The following is a 17570-nucleotide window of genomic DNA, read 5'->3' as shown; positions in this document are numbered from 1 at the left end:
TGTTTTACCAAAATGCCAATCTGCTGTCTTTTTTTTTTCCTTCTCTTAGTTTTAAGACACTAAACCACAGAAACATTATGACTGCATGTCTGATTGTTGCTTGAGCATCAGCAAGCGTCTTTGAAGTGTCATAATCTGTAATTTTAACCTGTAATACATCTTCAAACAATAGACCACAACATCCCCTTATGGGCAGATGTTTTCCTTACACATTATTTCTAGTCAGGAAGACTTCTCCTCCAAGACAATTTCAACACGTGAACTAACTCACACTAACAGAGATCAGGGTTATAAAGCACATAGCAGAGGGTCTGTATTTACAGCCAGCTAGATACAGTCTGGCACAGATGGTAACAGCTAGGACACCTGACATTACAGATGATACCATGTCCTTAAACAAATTCCATTATGCCCAGGTATGTACTGAGCCACAGTTGTTTCGGACAACTAAGTGACTTTTCTGCCACATGTACTTTGATACTTAAGCAAAGCAGGCTGAATTACAGACAAAATGCCATTTTTCCCTTTCAATTTTGCCTCCCCTTCTCCATTTCTTTACACGCATTATGGAATATAAAAAGCATATACAATAAACCACCATCAAGCTTTCAATGCTCTGTTCACTGGGACGCAAGTGGGATTTCATTCACATTCAGTAGCACTATGTAGGGATCAGACTCAATTAAACTGCTCATGCTTTTTAGAATCCTCTATAGCTTTTCTCTGGGAGAATTATTACAATGCAATCAGACCACATCCTTACAAAGAAGGTAGTCCAGAAACAAGAATATGCCATGCTGCGTTTCTAAATTACCACAAGCAGCTGAGTAAGCAACATATTAGCTGAACAGGAAGCCAAGCATGTTTGAAAATACAATTACTGCAATGTTAATGTGTCACTGTCACAGGTCTGGACTTCAGAGTTCCCTTTACAACGGGAAATAAGCAAAACTGATAACTATAAAATGCAATGGGTGGGAAACGGTTAGATAACTGCTGGCAGGGGTGGTGGCAGAGAATTTTACTTGTCGCTAAGATGTTTTTATAACTTTTTTTTACAACCTGAGAAAACATCAAGTAAAACCCCACACACAAGAACTTGTTTGATGCTTTGGATTCTCCCCTGCAAATTTTTCCTATGCAATCATCTATATACGTTAGAAAGAAGCTATAGATCCTCCAAAGCGTGGTTTTAATAAGCTGAAATATGTACCAAAGAGCAGGTTTAGAAGTAGTTTATGATTTAGTGCTTCTGCCTCCTTGTGGCAGAGGCTGGGATGACCTCCCTCAGGAGCTAGCTGCAAATGCAGCTGTCGGCTCTGACAAACACAGGAGTGCTGGCTCTCCTATATCATATAATGTAGCTTACAGTTACCTTTTTATTTATTTATTTTTAATGAGTGATAAACCACAACAAGTTTCAGGACAGAGAAGCAAGGAAAAGCTCTCTGCAGAGTTTGTGGTGTTTCCTCCTCCTCTCAAGCCTGTTCAGCGCATCTCTGGAGGCACCAGATTGCAATGAAAGGGGAAAGAAGCTAAGCAGCATCCCACCTCTCAACCACGTCTTAGCAAGCCAACCCTAAACGTCTCCAGAACCTTCTGATTCCTGACTTTATCTCACTTGTCCTTCAAAAACATTGTGGGAATTAATGGCTTTGACGTAGAAAGCCTTAAGCTGCTTGTGACTTGCTTTGTGCAACACTTACTTCTCTTCTTGCTGTATTAACACAAGAACACTATACTGTGGTGATGGATTATTGTCACACTGCAGCAGGTGCTGGAAGAACTGGTCGGCCCTAAATGTGAAAGCTATTCTCTATGATTTAACATAACCTTCACTTTTGGGACACAACATGAATTTAAGTGACAAAAGAATGGCAACAATTCAGAGTTTAGGTCCAAGTGGGCCCTATCCTCCTCCCAAGAAGAAGAGTAGCTGCTGCTTCATGAAAAGGTACAAGGAAGAGCAGAAGCCTGGAGTGGTACTTCTCCAGAGCAGATAATCCTAAATTCTGACCTCTCTGAATGCTCAGATTTCAGAGCCAAGAGTTAGATACACATCATTGTGTTGAATATCAGTAGGTTTTTTTTTTTGTTAAAGCTTTAAGCATGTTGAACTTATCCACACTCTCTGCATCCACAATGCTGCGCAGCAGTAAGCCCCCTCCGCGTCCTTTACTCATTTCACCAGAACAATCTCTCTTTTGCTCACTACCTTCCAGGCTCCTAAGAAACAGTGGAGGAGATGGATTCTCTACTAGTTCCACCCCCCCCCCAACTTCCTGATTCTGTACACTCCTGCTAACCTTCTTTCATGTTACATTTTTCTCCAACTAAAGCAGCCTAATATACTTGATCTTTGCTGAGGTAGAAGTGTTCCCTACTCCTGATCAAATTTTATAGCTTCCTATAATTCCATTTTATCCTGTAGAGATGGAGTAAAGTAGTAAGAATAGAAAAAGATTGCAAGCAGTTTTCAAGAAGCCAGCAGACCCTGGTTTTATGCAATGACAGTGACATCAGCAGTTTTGTTCTCCAGTCCTTCCCCCTTAACCCTAATACACTGTTACTTTCTATTTTCAGAGGACTGCATGTCATAATTCCACTGACACTCTTGAGCAGGAAAAAGATTAGGACTTTTATGTACATAACCTGGCATATTTCCTCTTCATCTCACTCCCCCGTGCACTTCTCAATGTTTCTCCATAACTGAGACCCACTTCAACTTTTCTCAGTTCCATTGAGCCTACTATGCATTTTTGATTTGTTAGAACTACTGTGGAAAAACACAATATTTTTGTACATTTTCCAGCTTAATTTTAATCCATAAAAGGACCTTTCAGTTTGACTTATGAGGATTTAGTGAGTTTTCTGATTTATTTTAGGCACCTTCAGTGAAGGATTCCAGCCAGTTCTAATGTTGAAACCCAAGTACATTGCAGGACCCATACCACTTTTAGCTAGGAGTCTACCAATGCCTTGATGGAGCTCAGGTAGGTGCTCACTTTCCCTCAAGAGATGCCCTTATGTCAGTTCTAGACTACAAAAGATTTTTTTAAACATTTTTTCCTTGCTGATTGCAAGTGCTACTACATCTTTAGTAGAATGGCTTCGTATTCAACATCTCCAAGGTAAGCGACAAAGTATAAGCCCAAGTTGGAAGTTCGGTAGTTTTATGGCTGAGTTTATCTGTGGCTCTTAAGCCCCGCCGATACTGCTGGTATTCAGAAGCCAAACTGGAGTGGTTCTGAAGAAAGATCATATTAAGGACAATATGGGAAAAACAGCGAAAGAGTCCAAGTTAGTTCTGCAGATGCTTTACTCTATAGGCAAGTACTTAAAGGACTTGAAAAAGATAGCTTTTATTTAGACTTACTTCTTTCTCCCCGAAGATTGACCAAAAAACTGCAACCTTAAACATGAGGAACTGAAGCAGTTCTAGCACAGAAGTAACAACCTGGCTGTGGCATGAGAAGGCTCCAGTTCAAACTTCCCATACCAGTCAAAACACATGGCTTTTTATTTCTCATGCTTCTTAGTGCAGCTCTTTCAGATGCTTTGCACCATTACAGGCAGGATTTCTTATTCATGTTTGTGCAGCAAAAGCTGCCACTCTTGCTTAGTGACTATAGAACTTCTCAGATCCTACCTTCTGGGAAATAATATCACAGAAGAAACAAGATCAAGAAGTTAGGAGGAGACTCCAGACTTCAAAAAGAGTAAAACTTAAGATAAAATAAGTATGTACTTCAGAATGCAATTTAGTTATTTGAATAACTAAACAAAGGATGCCAGGCTATTGTACTGTGATAAAAGACTTGGGCCTGGGTACTAGAACTGAACGCAAGTAGCCAAAGGGCATGGAAAGCCTTTCGATCTGAGCTGGTTGTTTATGCTGGCCTAAATAGCAAACACTATTTTCACTTATGTTGGAAAATTAATTTTGGAAAATTAGGTGTTTTGGCACAACATTCCTAGATAAAAATCAACATGGAGAAAAACATACAAACAAACATGAGATGACAAGCCAGCTCAGATAATGCTTCACAATCCACACACTTTGTTGATATGCAGCAGCTAGATACCAGCATCGTCCTGTCACACAGGACAAGGAACACATGTGATTGCAGCTCAGAATTAATGTATTTGTTTTGCCAAATGGCGAACTAACCCTAGGATTTGCATTTCCCCAGTCCTAAAGAAGCACGAGATCTCATGAATAACTCCTGCGATTTCCTACTCTGGTCAATTCATACTTGTAATTTTCATTATCAAATACCCACAGTATGCTTCACTTGTTAGACAAACTCCTCCTTCAGAAGTTTGGGTAGCATGCAGAGGTGTACTATATCCTTTAAGGGAGATAATTTTGTTGTAGTTTTATTTTCCAAAGGAATCCAAACAAAGCTTGCCGGCCTATTGCATAGTGTCCTACTACAAGGACTAAGTATTCTTCAATTTTCTCCTTGTATGGTCTATTTTCAGTTCAATACAACTAGATTTCCACTGAGACCATAACATCATCTGTTTATGTATTCTGTCAAGTGTTCCCAAGACCTACTTCAATTGTTTTTCTAAGTGTAGGGCCTCTGCTGTAGGTCCTCAAATAAAGTGCGTGCAATATTGATCAAAGTCCTCTCTCGCTCCATGCAAGATTCAATATATTCCTATTAGATGGATACAAGCAGAGCCTGATCTCTAGCAGGATAAGCAAGCACTGTACTGCAGGAGACAGAGCTCAGTTGTTCAAAGTGGCTTAGAGTTTTGTCTAGTCTTTGGAGACCCATCTAAAAGTCACTGGAAGGATTAATGGCATTTTTTCCCGCACTCCTTACAGTCAGCCACAGCTATGGAGGCACACTGCATAATGCTGCTTACTATTTTTGCTGTTCACAAACAAAGAACAAAAACAAATTGTGTGCCTTAAATCAGAACAGACACATTACCATACTTTGCCAGATTATCATTTTTCTTCCACAAGCTTTGGATGGGTAGGTTAGCCACCTCCATGATATTATAGCTTTCCCTTCTTAATTTTGCAACTGTACAGTTAATATCTGCATTTAACCTGTGCATGCTAAAGAATTCAAATCAGTCTTAACCATTGAGACACTGTCATTGCAGTGACACATTCATTGCAGTTCAGGTGCTTTCCCATTTGAGTGCCTTTCACACTTACTAGCAAAGAAAACACCAAGACTGAATTTTGTTAGAGTGAAGTCTTTCTTACATTGTTGATCACAACACTGTTTCCATTGGAGCCTACAGGATTTCTAGATTCACTACTTCAGCCTTTTCAATAGCTTGTTTTGCATTTTTCCTTCATTTTTGAAGACTTAATTCAAATTTGTACTCCCATACAAATTTTTCCCTGCCACATTAATAATCATCCTTCACATCCCCTATAGCTGAAAAAAGAAACACAGTGGATTTACAACAAGTCTAAGCAAAGCTTATACAGAATTGCATTATCCAGTCCTTTGCCTACATTATCCCCATTTCATCTTCTTTCTTAGAAGAGCTGAATATTTCATTTAGAGCAGACTTAGGGTTCTGGCCCGGTATTACTACAAGTTATTTGCAGGCCCTTGGCTTTTTAAACAATCCTTTCTTCCCAAACGTACAAAGTATTGGTGCTTATTAAAATAATACCAGTCAAAACTGATAGCCCACTTCATAGTCAGTGTTTACAACATGCTCCCAGACAGCAGCAGAACTGTGGGGTACTAAAGGTGATCATCATGCTCTTAAGAACAATTCTTCAGTAGGATACAAGACTACTGATAGGATTAGTGTAATGCAAGCTTTAGTGATTTTGGGGAAACTGAACTAGCTTCTGCTAGGAACGTATCAAGATTCCTGAAAAAAATCTCTCTAGATCTAAAAAGCTGATCATCAGGATGGCATGAGGTCTCTAGATATGCTGGGAGAAGTATCACCTTGAACCTCATGCTAAATGCAATCGCCCACATCAAAGTCCCATTGTGTTTCCAACACCACATTCACTAACTCTTCCACTGTTAACAAAAAAAATGGAAAAAAGAGTAGACTCAAAGTTAGAAGTATATTTTGATTTCAAATATCAACATACCATAACTGAACAAAAGAGAAGAACTCGTATAATCAAGATCTTGCTCAGTAGGCAAATAATCTATAGGCTAAAACATCAGGACCTGCATCCTGATGCAACTGAATTTTACCACTGTTCAGTGGCTATTTGAGCACATGTAGAGCCATCCAGGGGACAGCAGAACTCACAAACTGCTGAGGTAAAACTGAAATACTGAGATCTCTAATACAGAAAGATTCTTAACCAAGATCAACTCCAAAAAACAAAGAGCCTGTAGAAAAAGTCCACATTCAGAAAACAACCCAGGTCAAACAGACCAATATTGAAGAGAGAATCTCTTTGTTGACAGAGTTAACCTGAATTGTATCTGTTGAGGAACTGGACCATATGCTCAAGAGGTATTTTCCATCGCCAGTTTTTATGATTCATACATAGACTGCAATTTCACTGCTACAGGGTAAATACATTTTAAATTAGACTATATAAAGAAGCTCTAAAGTTGCCATGACAGTTGCAGCAAAACGCCTTGCCGTTTCTCATTACAAAGCATAACCTATCTTTATAGCCAAATTAGATTTCCCCAAAATGTAGCCTGCAGATCTGTTTTTGTTGACCCACTAATTGTTTCTTTCAGATTTGCACGGTTAATTATCAAACAGAACGATCATCATTTAGGTCATTAAAACAATCCATCAGCCATCTTTGTTCTCCTTCATGTGAAAGATAGCAAAGGTGAAAGGTTTGAGAGAGCATTTTGTCAGGAGCTCATTTAGCAAATGCAGACAAACAGCTCTGTGCCACCAGCCCTGGTGTGCCACCAGATCTGACAGTCTTCCCTAACCATCCTTGCAAACTGAGACTAGACCTGCCCTTGGACACAGCTCAAGGACAGCTGTTTCTCCTCTGAAGGTTAAGCCATACTCCTCTGCTAGTGTTTGCTCTGGAAGGCGATCAACCCTTTTGTTAGAGCAGCTGATGGTAGATCCAGCGGTGGTCTCTTGGTTGCATTTCCTTTCCAGGTTTAAGGCTTCAGGAGCATGAAGGATGAGAGGCACAAAGAGCAGAGTCCATCTGTTACTTCTAAATAATAGGACAGACGGGCAAAAGTCACCTAAAAATAACTTAAACTCTTTTGCTCCCACCTATCTTCCAATCTTTAAAAACGTTGGAACACTGCAAGGGGGTGAACACATGTAGGCTGCAACTTGTCATGCTAATTATCATTTGCATCAAATTGATTGTATTAACCAGCAAGCAGCATTTAAAAAAAATCTTTATGAACTGCTCTCTCCAACAACTATTAAATTTCAAGTAGGAAAAATCACAATGAATTACTAACAATTGTTAAATCATCCACCGGCAGCTTCTTTTTCTTTTAAACTCTCATAGCAAAGTCAAAACCAAGAAGCCTACATTACAAGATATCAAACAAGACATTTAGTAGAACATGAGAAGAAGGGTTAGTCTGTAAAATTATTTGTCACTCTTTGCTATTAGTCAGCATGTACACACTGGGGATACCACAGACAGAGTAATAGAGAGATCCCACTGTGAGATTATGTGCCACTTCAACCAACATTGTTTGTAGTTTACCTGACCAAGTCTGAACTTAAAGAAAATTCAGGAATAATGTTGCAAGGTACAGCAAGGAAAGTTTCCTTAAAAAAAAAACACCTCAATTTTAGTTCTGAATTCAACCAGTCCAATAAAGAATTTTGTTCTAATTCACCAGTGTAGCCGTGTAAACAACAAAACTAATGAAGCCTGATGGTGAACGTACATGTCTCTTGCAGATGATTGACTTGAATTGAATTATTCCTTAAGCCCTGGTATGAGCTCATCCCTTAACCAGAAAATCTGCACAGGAAAAAAAAGCTTAGCCTCATTCTTGAAAGAACACAGACACCAGCCACCAAGACTTTTTGTCTCAATGTTAGGAAATCCGTAACATCATTGTCCCCCATGAATTGCCTGGTGTCTAGCATGGGGTGATCTCATGCCTTCCCTTGGAGCAGCATTACTAGCCTCTCTTCTACCAGGCTCTTCCAGAGTTGGATTTTCCGTGTGAACTGTAAGGTTCAAGAAACTTGCACTCTTTCCTCTCTACAAAAATTGGTCAAATAGGCCAAGCTATAGGGGAGCAGTAAATAGTAGTCAGAAAGAGAATATTGAGAAGCTTCGTTTGCTAAGAAACAAACTAAAAAGTTATAAGAAAGAATATTTCAGGGTGTTATCAAATACAATCTGCAGTTTTGAAGTGGGGTTCCCAAAAGAGGCAGGGCAGCTTTCAGGGACTATACAGAATGTGACACAAAAAGTGAAAAATTTTGACTTTATTAATTTTAAATGAGGTTTCTGCAGAACCCTTCTGTTTCAGTCTTTTTAAATCTTATAAAATTCTCCCAGTAAAGAAAATAGCTGAATTACAAAGTGTAGCTGACAGACACTTTTTGGAAACTTTTTGTGTATATAGAAGTCATCATAAATGCTGTTACTTTCCCTCACCCCTAGGACAAAGTTCTCTTTGCAAACTTGAACAAACTGAGCACACATTTTGCATAGCCCACTCACTTCGTGTTTGTCAAAAAATAAGTACATAAAAAATAAGTAGAAAAGGTTAGATGGTATAGAAATAAAAAACTATTATGACAGCTGTTTTAAAACATTAAAAAAACACTTTCCTTAAGATTAACCAAGTTAAATGGAATCTTCTGAACCTCAGCTTGAAAGTGCAATTATATACCAATGGTATCTCCAACACTGACTAACAATGAGAAGGAAACCAATATATTTTATTCTCACAATTGAAGAGGAGAAAAAAGTTACAATACTGCATCTTGGAGTCCTTATGTTTCCATAAGGATTAGACTTCAAATTTAAGGTTTAAACATTATAATTTGAAGAGATTTCTAAACTTTGAATCATTGCGTCATTGCTGATATAGCGCACATACAGGAAGTGGTTGAGGTGGATGAATTAAGTAAACAGACCAATTATACACAGAGGCATCTGGTTTTAAAAAAAGTAACAATACAAATGAAACATTAGATAAAAAGGTCTTGAAAATTTTAACAATTATTTTACCAAGATTTAGATCTCCATAACTTCTGCAAAACATGTACTTGCCAGACTAGGATTATAATACTAGATTCATGTAGGTGTTGTGTAACATGAATTAATGCCTAAATCTCATGTTTAATTAGGGTTTTATATTTATGTATATGTCCATATACATATTTATTAATTACAAAATATATATTTATATGCATACAAATTATACAAAACATTAATTACAGACAAAATACCACAAATTTGTAATGTACATAACATTGCATATACTAGGCATGTAACAACAAGAGTAAACTTGCAGTACTGACCACAGACATTTGATTTTTTTCAGTCCTCTGGTGAACTTAGAACAGTATTAATTCTTTTATATATCATGCCTTGCAACAAGGCTTTCACTAGCTAACCTTACTTCTGCAAGGCACTGCCTCCACTTCATACTTAGGTTTAATGAATCAAAGGTTAAGTCTAACTGAGGCTTGTTGACATTCAGCAGGTCTGTCTGACAGCAAGTTAAAAAAACCCTTAACAGGAATTCACTTTTTTCATTCCACTTGATTTTATTCCACATGCTTACCCAACTGTGATTAAAAAAAAAAAAACATAACTAGGAGTCAAAGTGCTGTAAGAACTGGCCTCAGTTGCTGTAAGACTATTATAAAGTGTGGCATTGAGGTATCTTTCGGTATGAAAAGATGTATTACAAAAAGGAGGGCTTTAGGGATTTTTATACTCACAATTTATAGCAAAACTGACAAATTTCCCTCATTAACTCTGATTAAGCCCACTGAATTTTGCTACGGTTTTTTGGTTACATGCCAAGTGCCAGGAGGCAGCAACATATTTCTGTGGCTTGGGTTGTCTGGTCTGTTTCTGGAAGTTTGCCAGATCTCATCTGACCTTTATAATAAGGTTTAACCCTAGTAGTTGGACCAAGTCATTCCTGTTAAGATGAACAGACCGGAGCAGCTCAAACCTAGGTCAGTAGTGAAGAAACATCATTGCTATTTGACAGCTGTTCAGTGGCTTCTGGGAAAAAGTGTTGGTGTTCTCAGTACGTTTTCTAGTGGACAAGCACTTAACCTAAAGTTTACTGACACAGTTTGCAATGCTCAGCAGAAAGGCAAACTGCTGAGTCAGCAGGGAGACAGTGACTTTCTCAATACGGACTTTTTTTCAAGTCAAACTTGAGGCACCACAGGAAAACAAGCAAACAGAAGGAGATCAGAACAGCTGAATACAAGAATATTTACAGTATTTGAAATCAGGCATCTTCCACTAGTTAAAAAAGAAAAGTCATTTCACAGGAATGGATCTTCTGAGCCACCTTTCGTGTTCAGGTAACATGCCAGATACCCTAAAGGAAACTCACCCATCTCCCTGCTCTAACAAATGATGAATTCCACCTGCAGGTCCCTTTTATTCTGCATACAAACAGGCTGCAACAGTCTCAGCTACTGCTGCTGCTTCTGCTTTAACCATTCCAATGGCTACCAGCAGCTTGGTATGGCTTCCCAAAACTAAATGAACACTACTCCTGTACTGAAAAACATTCATTTTGACGAATAACGTTCATTTTGGCTTCATGCACTGACAGAGAAACTACTGAACTAATGTCTATGTATAATTGTCTTCTTATCAGATTGGATTAGGAAAAGATTTTTTTTTTTTTTTTAACCAAGAGAGTGGCCAGGCACTGGAACAGGCTCCTCGGGGAAATGGCCGCAGCACTGGGCCTGCTGGAGCTCAAGCAGCACTTGGACAAGGCTGTCAGACATGATTCGATTGATGCTCCATACAGGTGGTCCTGTATGGAGCCAGGAGTTGGACTTCATGATCCTTGCAGGTCCCTTCCAACTCCAGATATTCTATGATTATCAAGATACTAGTGCTCCAATACATATGCAAGAAGAATACAAAGCCAAAAACAAGGCAAAGCGAAGGGAAAGAGAAGGGGGGGGGGGGGAGGGGGAAGTAATGAGGCAGTAAAAGGGGGGGGGCAGTAATGAGGAGTAAACAAGATGAAAGTTATATATGCACTGAAATTTCTGACCTGGAATTCAATGAAACAGTTACCACAATAAACTAGAATATCAATCCTCATATTCCTCCTTCTTGATTGGGATTTCTGTTATCTCAGTCATGAAGTTGTACAATAAACTACCAAATGCAGTGTTAAGAGTTAGCCTATTTAAAATTTAGATCATACATTGAATGGTTATCAACATCCCCTGTCTGTTCCAAGTCTTCCAAGAAAACTGCTAACCTCTGGGTACAAAAATATAGTACTTATCTCTATGTTTAAAGATCAGGATATTAAAGAAAAAACACATTCAGACCTTAATTAAGGTACTTATGCTGAATTCAGCAAGGGACAAGGCTTCAACTATCTGTAAGAAAGCAAGAGGCTTGTGTTGCCAACACCAGAAAGACTGTAATAATTCTGTAGCAAAGCAGCGGAGAAGCCAGACAGAAGAGCGAAGTGGAAGCTGAGAATCCTCCTGTCCCTTGGCCCATTGGACACCATTTCATTTTCTGTATTTTTGCTCCATTAGCTCAAACTAATGCCTTGCTAATAGGAATGGGGTGGGGGAAAGATGCTGAAGTGTTCTATATTATTTTTAATGGCATTTAAGACACACCAATTGTTCTGCAGGCTCATTTAGCACATAGCACTAAAAAAGTGTCCATATAATTTTATAAAGTAAGATAATCTAAGCATCTCCAAAACCTAGCAGCCCTTTTGCAAGAGAACTACAAGATTGTCCTGAAGGTGCCAGACAACAGCAGGGACCAAGTGAACGATCTGTCTTGACAAACTCCCTCCTATGCCTACAAGCAAGAAGAGACTAATTCAGAAGGAAGGTATTGCTGTCTTATGCTTGCATATTAAGTGGATTTGTGAAATCTAGGTAGGTACTATGCACTTTTTGCTGCTCATCGACATCAGGAACATAAGCATGTTATGGGGATTGTTGTGCCTTTCTTCTTTCTTTTAAGAAACTTTATCTATTTTTTCTTCAAATGCCTCAACCTTAAACTGCCATCTGAAATACTGCATTTCTTGTTTTCTAAGTTGTTTTTTTGTTGTTGTTGTTGCTTCATATTACCTACATTAGCTATACCACCCCAGCAGGTTCCAGCACTTGGCTCTCACGTCATTACCAGTAGAATACTTTGTTGATGTTAGAACTGCTTCTCGAGACAGAGCTGCAATAGTGAGTGCCTTGCATCCCACCCTACTTGTGCACCTACAACTCCTAGCAAGAGAGAGACCATCCCACACAGATGCATCATCACTATAAGGCACTCTGCCTTGGCTGCCATCCCACTCAGCAAAAGCAGCATCACATTAGAAATCAGCCATATCATCATGCCTGAAAAAGTGCTCTACTTTCTCCTTTATTTTCATCAGCAGTGAGCACATATAGTCTTCAGAGTACCACAGAAGGACTAAATTCACTTCAGAGTTTCTCACAAAATTGCTGCAGACTTCTTCACACATCAAGAGATGCCACTAGCCAGGAAAGGTAATTTTAGCTCATTAATATCCATTTGTATCTACTCCTTGATTCCATCCTTCAAGCAAGTTTAATGCATCTGGAGCCACTAAGGTCCAACATAGCTCCTTGGATGCCATTTCAGAAGCTGAGATCTGGTTTGACTTGATTGCCTACCCCCAATCCTCTAATTAAATAGATTAATTCCTTGGCTTCAAAAAAAAAAAAGAAAAAAATCAACCTTTTAGACTACTGGCTTCTTATTCTGACACTGAAAAAGTAGAGAGCTTGGAAAAAAAAAATGGCTTGAAGCAGGTAATGTGTCTTTCCCAGGGCAGTCAGAAGGAACCTCTTAATCAAGTTTTAAAGATACCTCCCCTGCAGCAAGACACTTTCCCAGGCTCAAGGGGCAGGGGAAAAAAATCTCTGAACAGCTTCACATCAAAAAACCTGAGCACACAAATTCCACATGCCCATGAGAGCGATGAGTTAATAGGAACTTATTAAAAACCTTCCCCAGATAGCGTATTTGAGGTAGATAAACATGCTTCAGCTTATCCAATACAAAATATAAGCATGTCTGGGTAGTACAAAGCAAAATAAGTCAGTGAAAAATGTGTTATTTTCAGTGACTCGTTGACCCCACCTGTAGAACCCCTTCAGATCTCTCACCCAATGGACCTTCAAACTTCACACAGGCAGAGGAAATGAAAGAAGAAAACTTGGGGGAGGGAAAAGAGGAAATCAGTTTAGCTTTTAACATTTTAGATGTATCAAAGGCCTCAGCCATGTAGCTCTATTAGGTTTCTGTGCAGATTCTTGTAAGATCTATGTGGAAAAGCCTTCACTGGGTTCACTGCATGAGGCTGAAGAAAATGCAGACAATATGAATTTGAACTTTGATCTTCTTCTTTCTTGGAAAGCCATCTTCAAAAAATGTTAAAATAAACTATATATAGATGCTGACAAGTTGCAAGGCTGAATACAAATCTCTGATCCAATACAAATATTTTGCCACTTTCAGCTCATGAGAGTGCACAGCAGTATTCAGGTCTCCCAAACTGAACCACTGCATGGCTACACATCCTCACAGTTGGTACTAGTATTTGTAATATCCGTGAGGCAAGTTTATAAGCTTATTAAACCCAAAACACAGAGGACAAAAGCTTACAATAAACAAGGATGAAAAAGAAAAGATTAGAGTGCAAATGACAAAGGAAGGCAAGATTAAAACATGTGGGGTACAACACAGGTGGAGGAAAATTACCACAGGCATGCTTTAATGCAGTACAACCATTTTTTTTTTTTCTGCAGATGCTGGATGGTCTAGACATACTTTCAAAGAACATTCCTGGTAGTTAATCCCTCAACTCTACTAGGGATTTGACAGGGTTGTAATGCTACAAGCAATCTTCATTATGTACTTATCTTTCCCCTCCCTCCTCAAAAAGGAAATCAAGTGTGTAGAGCATAAAGTGCATTTCTTATGATTTGTTAGGATGATCTCCTCCTGACTTAGGAATGTGTCTCCCATTAACCTTAACGAGCAACTGCAAACATGCAGAAAGAGGGGAACAGTCATTGCCATTTCTGTCTTGTGCATACTAGTGGAACTCCATGCATTTTTCCCTGCTCACTTTGTGATCCCCTAGTATGGAGTAGGGAACGAGCAGTAAAAGGAATTAACAACCTCCCCCAACCAAATGTAAAAATTCAATGCTTAAAAAGGGGAGAGAAATAAAGTACACAGAAGTCTCAGCAAGCAGATAGAACACGTATACAGAGCAGGATAAGACTCTTATAGAACCCAGAGAAAACAAATATTAAGAAAAGATTGTAAGGATGGTGAAATAGGTAACTCACTACATTAAGCATTTAGCTGCTTTCTTTCCCATCCCAGTTTGAACACAAATGAAATTCATTGTTTCTCTCACTTTAGTTTTCAAGACCAAGACTCAAATTATTGGAAGTTTTCCCTCTTAGTATATACATGTGCATAAGAACAGAAATCCAGTAGGCTGAATGTTTTAAAGCAGCAGCAGAAGTAGAAAGACATTGGGAAGGAGCAAACGTAAAGACTGGGGGGAAAGCAATGTTTATATGATCAGTACTGAACAAGCAAGTTTTGAAAGAGGGATTTGTTTTAGTTGAAATACACTGTCTTTCATTTAAAAGAAGTCATGTGCTTGTCTATAGTCAAAAAGGGTTGGTTTTGATAAAAGAGAAACATTGAATAACATTCAATTTTTTATGAGAAATAATTTACAATAATATTGCTTCCTGACCATTACTAAACAGTTTTTTTCCCCTCTTTGGTTTGAGTTTATAACAAGTCTCCCCAAATATTTTATCTATTGTAACTACTTTATAACTTAGTTGTTTTAAGTAGTGGAAAAATATTAGGGGGAGGGAGGGCACACTGAAAAACACAGTTTTGTGCACTGCCAAAGACTTTGTTAAACTCATTTCGAGCTTAAATGACAGTCAAAAGATTGGAGGATCCATCTATAATGGTTTCCATGGTACAGTGGCATCAGGGATGGTTACATCACTGACAATGCATTCAGAGGGTTGACGAACATTAGCTACAGCTGGGCCAGCCTCCCATCTCAGCAGCTAACCATTGTTACAGCCAATCTTCATTTTCAGACACATGCATGTTTCCTTTTGCTCTGGTGACCTACCATGTCTGCCTTCCAGCCTCCAACCTGGAACCCAACCATTATCAAACCTTAACTGAAGGAATTCCCTGGAGATGAGAGACAGGTCCTAATCTATTATCCGGTTTCCTTTTTTTTTTTTCTGGTTCCCTTTTTGTCAAAGTCTTCAGCCACTCAAATGCATTTAATATTACCAGGCAAGCCATACTTTTAACACACACAGAAGTCTTCCCATCCATATAACACGCTTCACAGAAACAGATTCCAAGAAAAAGACACACTTAAATTAGCCTCCTAATTGTCACTTCAGACTATCACATGTCCTTTTGCATTGTTGACATACCATAGCTGTTTCTTGGCCACTAACCATAACACAATGTTTTCTGGAGGAATTCCCTGGAGATATGAAGAAGCTCCTAGTACATCATCTGATTCCCAGGTCATTGTTCTGTTTCCCTTTTCATTTAGGTCTGGAGCCAGCCAAATGCATTAATATGAGCAGACAAGACAATTTCTTATTGCACACAAAATTCTTCCATGTTCCCCATCCAATTAGCATGCTTCACACAAACCATGTTCCACAAAAGACACTTCAAAAATTTGGTCATCTGATCTTCACATTCAGCCTCTTGTGCCAACCTCCCCTCTCAGACCAGCCTCCATTATCAAATCTTTTCTGGAGGAGATCCCTGGAGATATGAGACAGGTCCTAGTCCATAATTAGATTCCCAAGTCATTGTTCTTCATCCCTTTTCATCTAGGCATTGAGCCATGCAAATGTGTTTAATATTAGCAGGCTAGACATTCTTTCAAGACACACAAAATATTTCAGCCCTGTTATGTGTCTGTTTCACCCCTCCACCCCAGTCCAAGCATCATGATTCACACAAACCATTTTCCACACAACTGGATTAGAGGAGTCATAGCTGTACAACGCCTCTTCCATAAGCATGGACTGCATCTAACAGTCTGCCACAGGACTTCCTGCAACAATCTCAGAGATGAGCAGGACCTACATGGGTTAATGTAGGTAGATACCTCTCCCCAGTCCCCTCACAGATTCGTTTTAGAAGGAAGCTTGTGTCATCCTGAGCTTCATATCATTTTTGACAAGGGCAAATTACCTGATGGGGCTGTGAACTGGACCATCTGCTGTAGGAAGGAGCACCTGAAGTCTTGTTGGCTGTAGTTCTCTGCAAAATAGAAGATTGACATCTCAAATATTCACCATCTCCAACATGCATATAGTCACCTCCCATTTCAACCACATAAACTCGCATCGTAAAAACAAACAAAAAGTCTCAAGAACCCACAAATATAATATGGTAGCATTACAACCAGAGGTGAAAAAAGTCTGCTGAATCTGCTACTAATGAACTCTTTAGCCTTTGACCTTAGAACCTCAGCTTTCTCGTCAACTTCTGCATATTACCTACATTGCAAACTTAAATACTGAGCCCTAACGGAGGATGGGGCTGCAAAGCATTAGCTTTAGGACAGGTAATTTACTCAGCTTTAAGCAAATGTGCTCTAAATTTATGTCCATCTCAGAAACTCATCATTAAAGGAGTTTGTCTGCTTGTTCTACAAAGTTGTATTTTTATTTTTTTCCCCTAAATCAATAGTGGTTTAATTCCAGACTTCATGCTACTTTTACAGAAGCTCTTTTGAACCCACAGAAGATAAAGCAAGGTTTTTCTTTCAAGATCCCTCCACCCTCGCTCCAAAGTCAAATTTTAATATATAGCATTCAAATATATCAGTTATTTATCAGCCTTCTCCTGGAAGAGAAAAAGTCTGTCTTTATGATTAATCCCTGTACTTCTTTCCTCTGCCTCTCTGCATTTGTGTTTTTTTTTTTTTTTAAATCAAAAAGAGTCCATACCATGGCCTTTCATATCCATATTTTGTATGTCACTCACACACCTTATAATCAAACCGCTTTTTACAGTACAAAAGAATCAAAGCGATATGAGATCTATCAGAATACCAGCAAGAGAATGCTAAAAGGGGGGCCAGATTCATATTTGAACCATATGGATAAGCTATATTAAAAAAAGATAGTCCATGTAATATTTATAGTACAATGTAGTATACTCTTTGTAAGTATGAAAATAAATAGCTGACAGCTTTTTAACACCCAAGGATATAGTACAATTCTATGCCATTTATAACCACTAGGGCTTATAGATCATGACATATTCTAGAGCTGGCATGTCATTCCTACTAATGAGAAAGAGCCGCTGCTGTAATCATGCTTTTGTATTAGTCTAT

The 17570-nt window shown here is 38.8% G+C and overlaps 1 protein-coding gene across 11 annotated transcripts in view; it reads right to left on the bottom strand.

Annotated features, from left to right (window-relative positions):
- Window positions 1-17570, bottom strand: part of RBMS3 (RNA binding motif single stranded interacting protein 3) — a 700779-nt gene that overhangs the window by 579658 nt on the left and 103551 nt on the right. For 10 of the 11 annotated variants that reach the window (XM_035549747.2, XM_035549752.2, XM_035549750.2 and 7 more), the window contains one exon: window positions 16421-16489. In XM_035549747.2, the coding sequence (XP_035405640.1) occupies window positions 16421-16489 (69 nt within the window). Of the gene's footprint in view, window positions 1-15320; window positions 15375-16420; window positions 16490-17570 lie in introns of those variants that run through there. The other variant, XM_035549756.2, reaches the window with a different exon arrangement.

This window comes from Cygnus atratus, chromosome 2 (genome assembly GCF_013377495.2).
Source record: "Cygnus atratus isolate AKBS03 ecotype Queensland, Australia chromosome 2, CAtr_DNAZoo_HiC_assembly, whole genome shotgun sequence".
NCBI lineage: Eukaryota > Metazoa > Chordata > Aves > Anseriformes > Anatidae > Cygnus > Cygnus atratus.
This window is presented reverse-complemented; position numbering and strand designations above follow the sequence as displayed.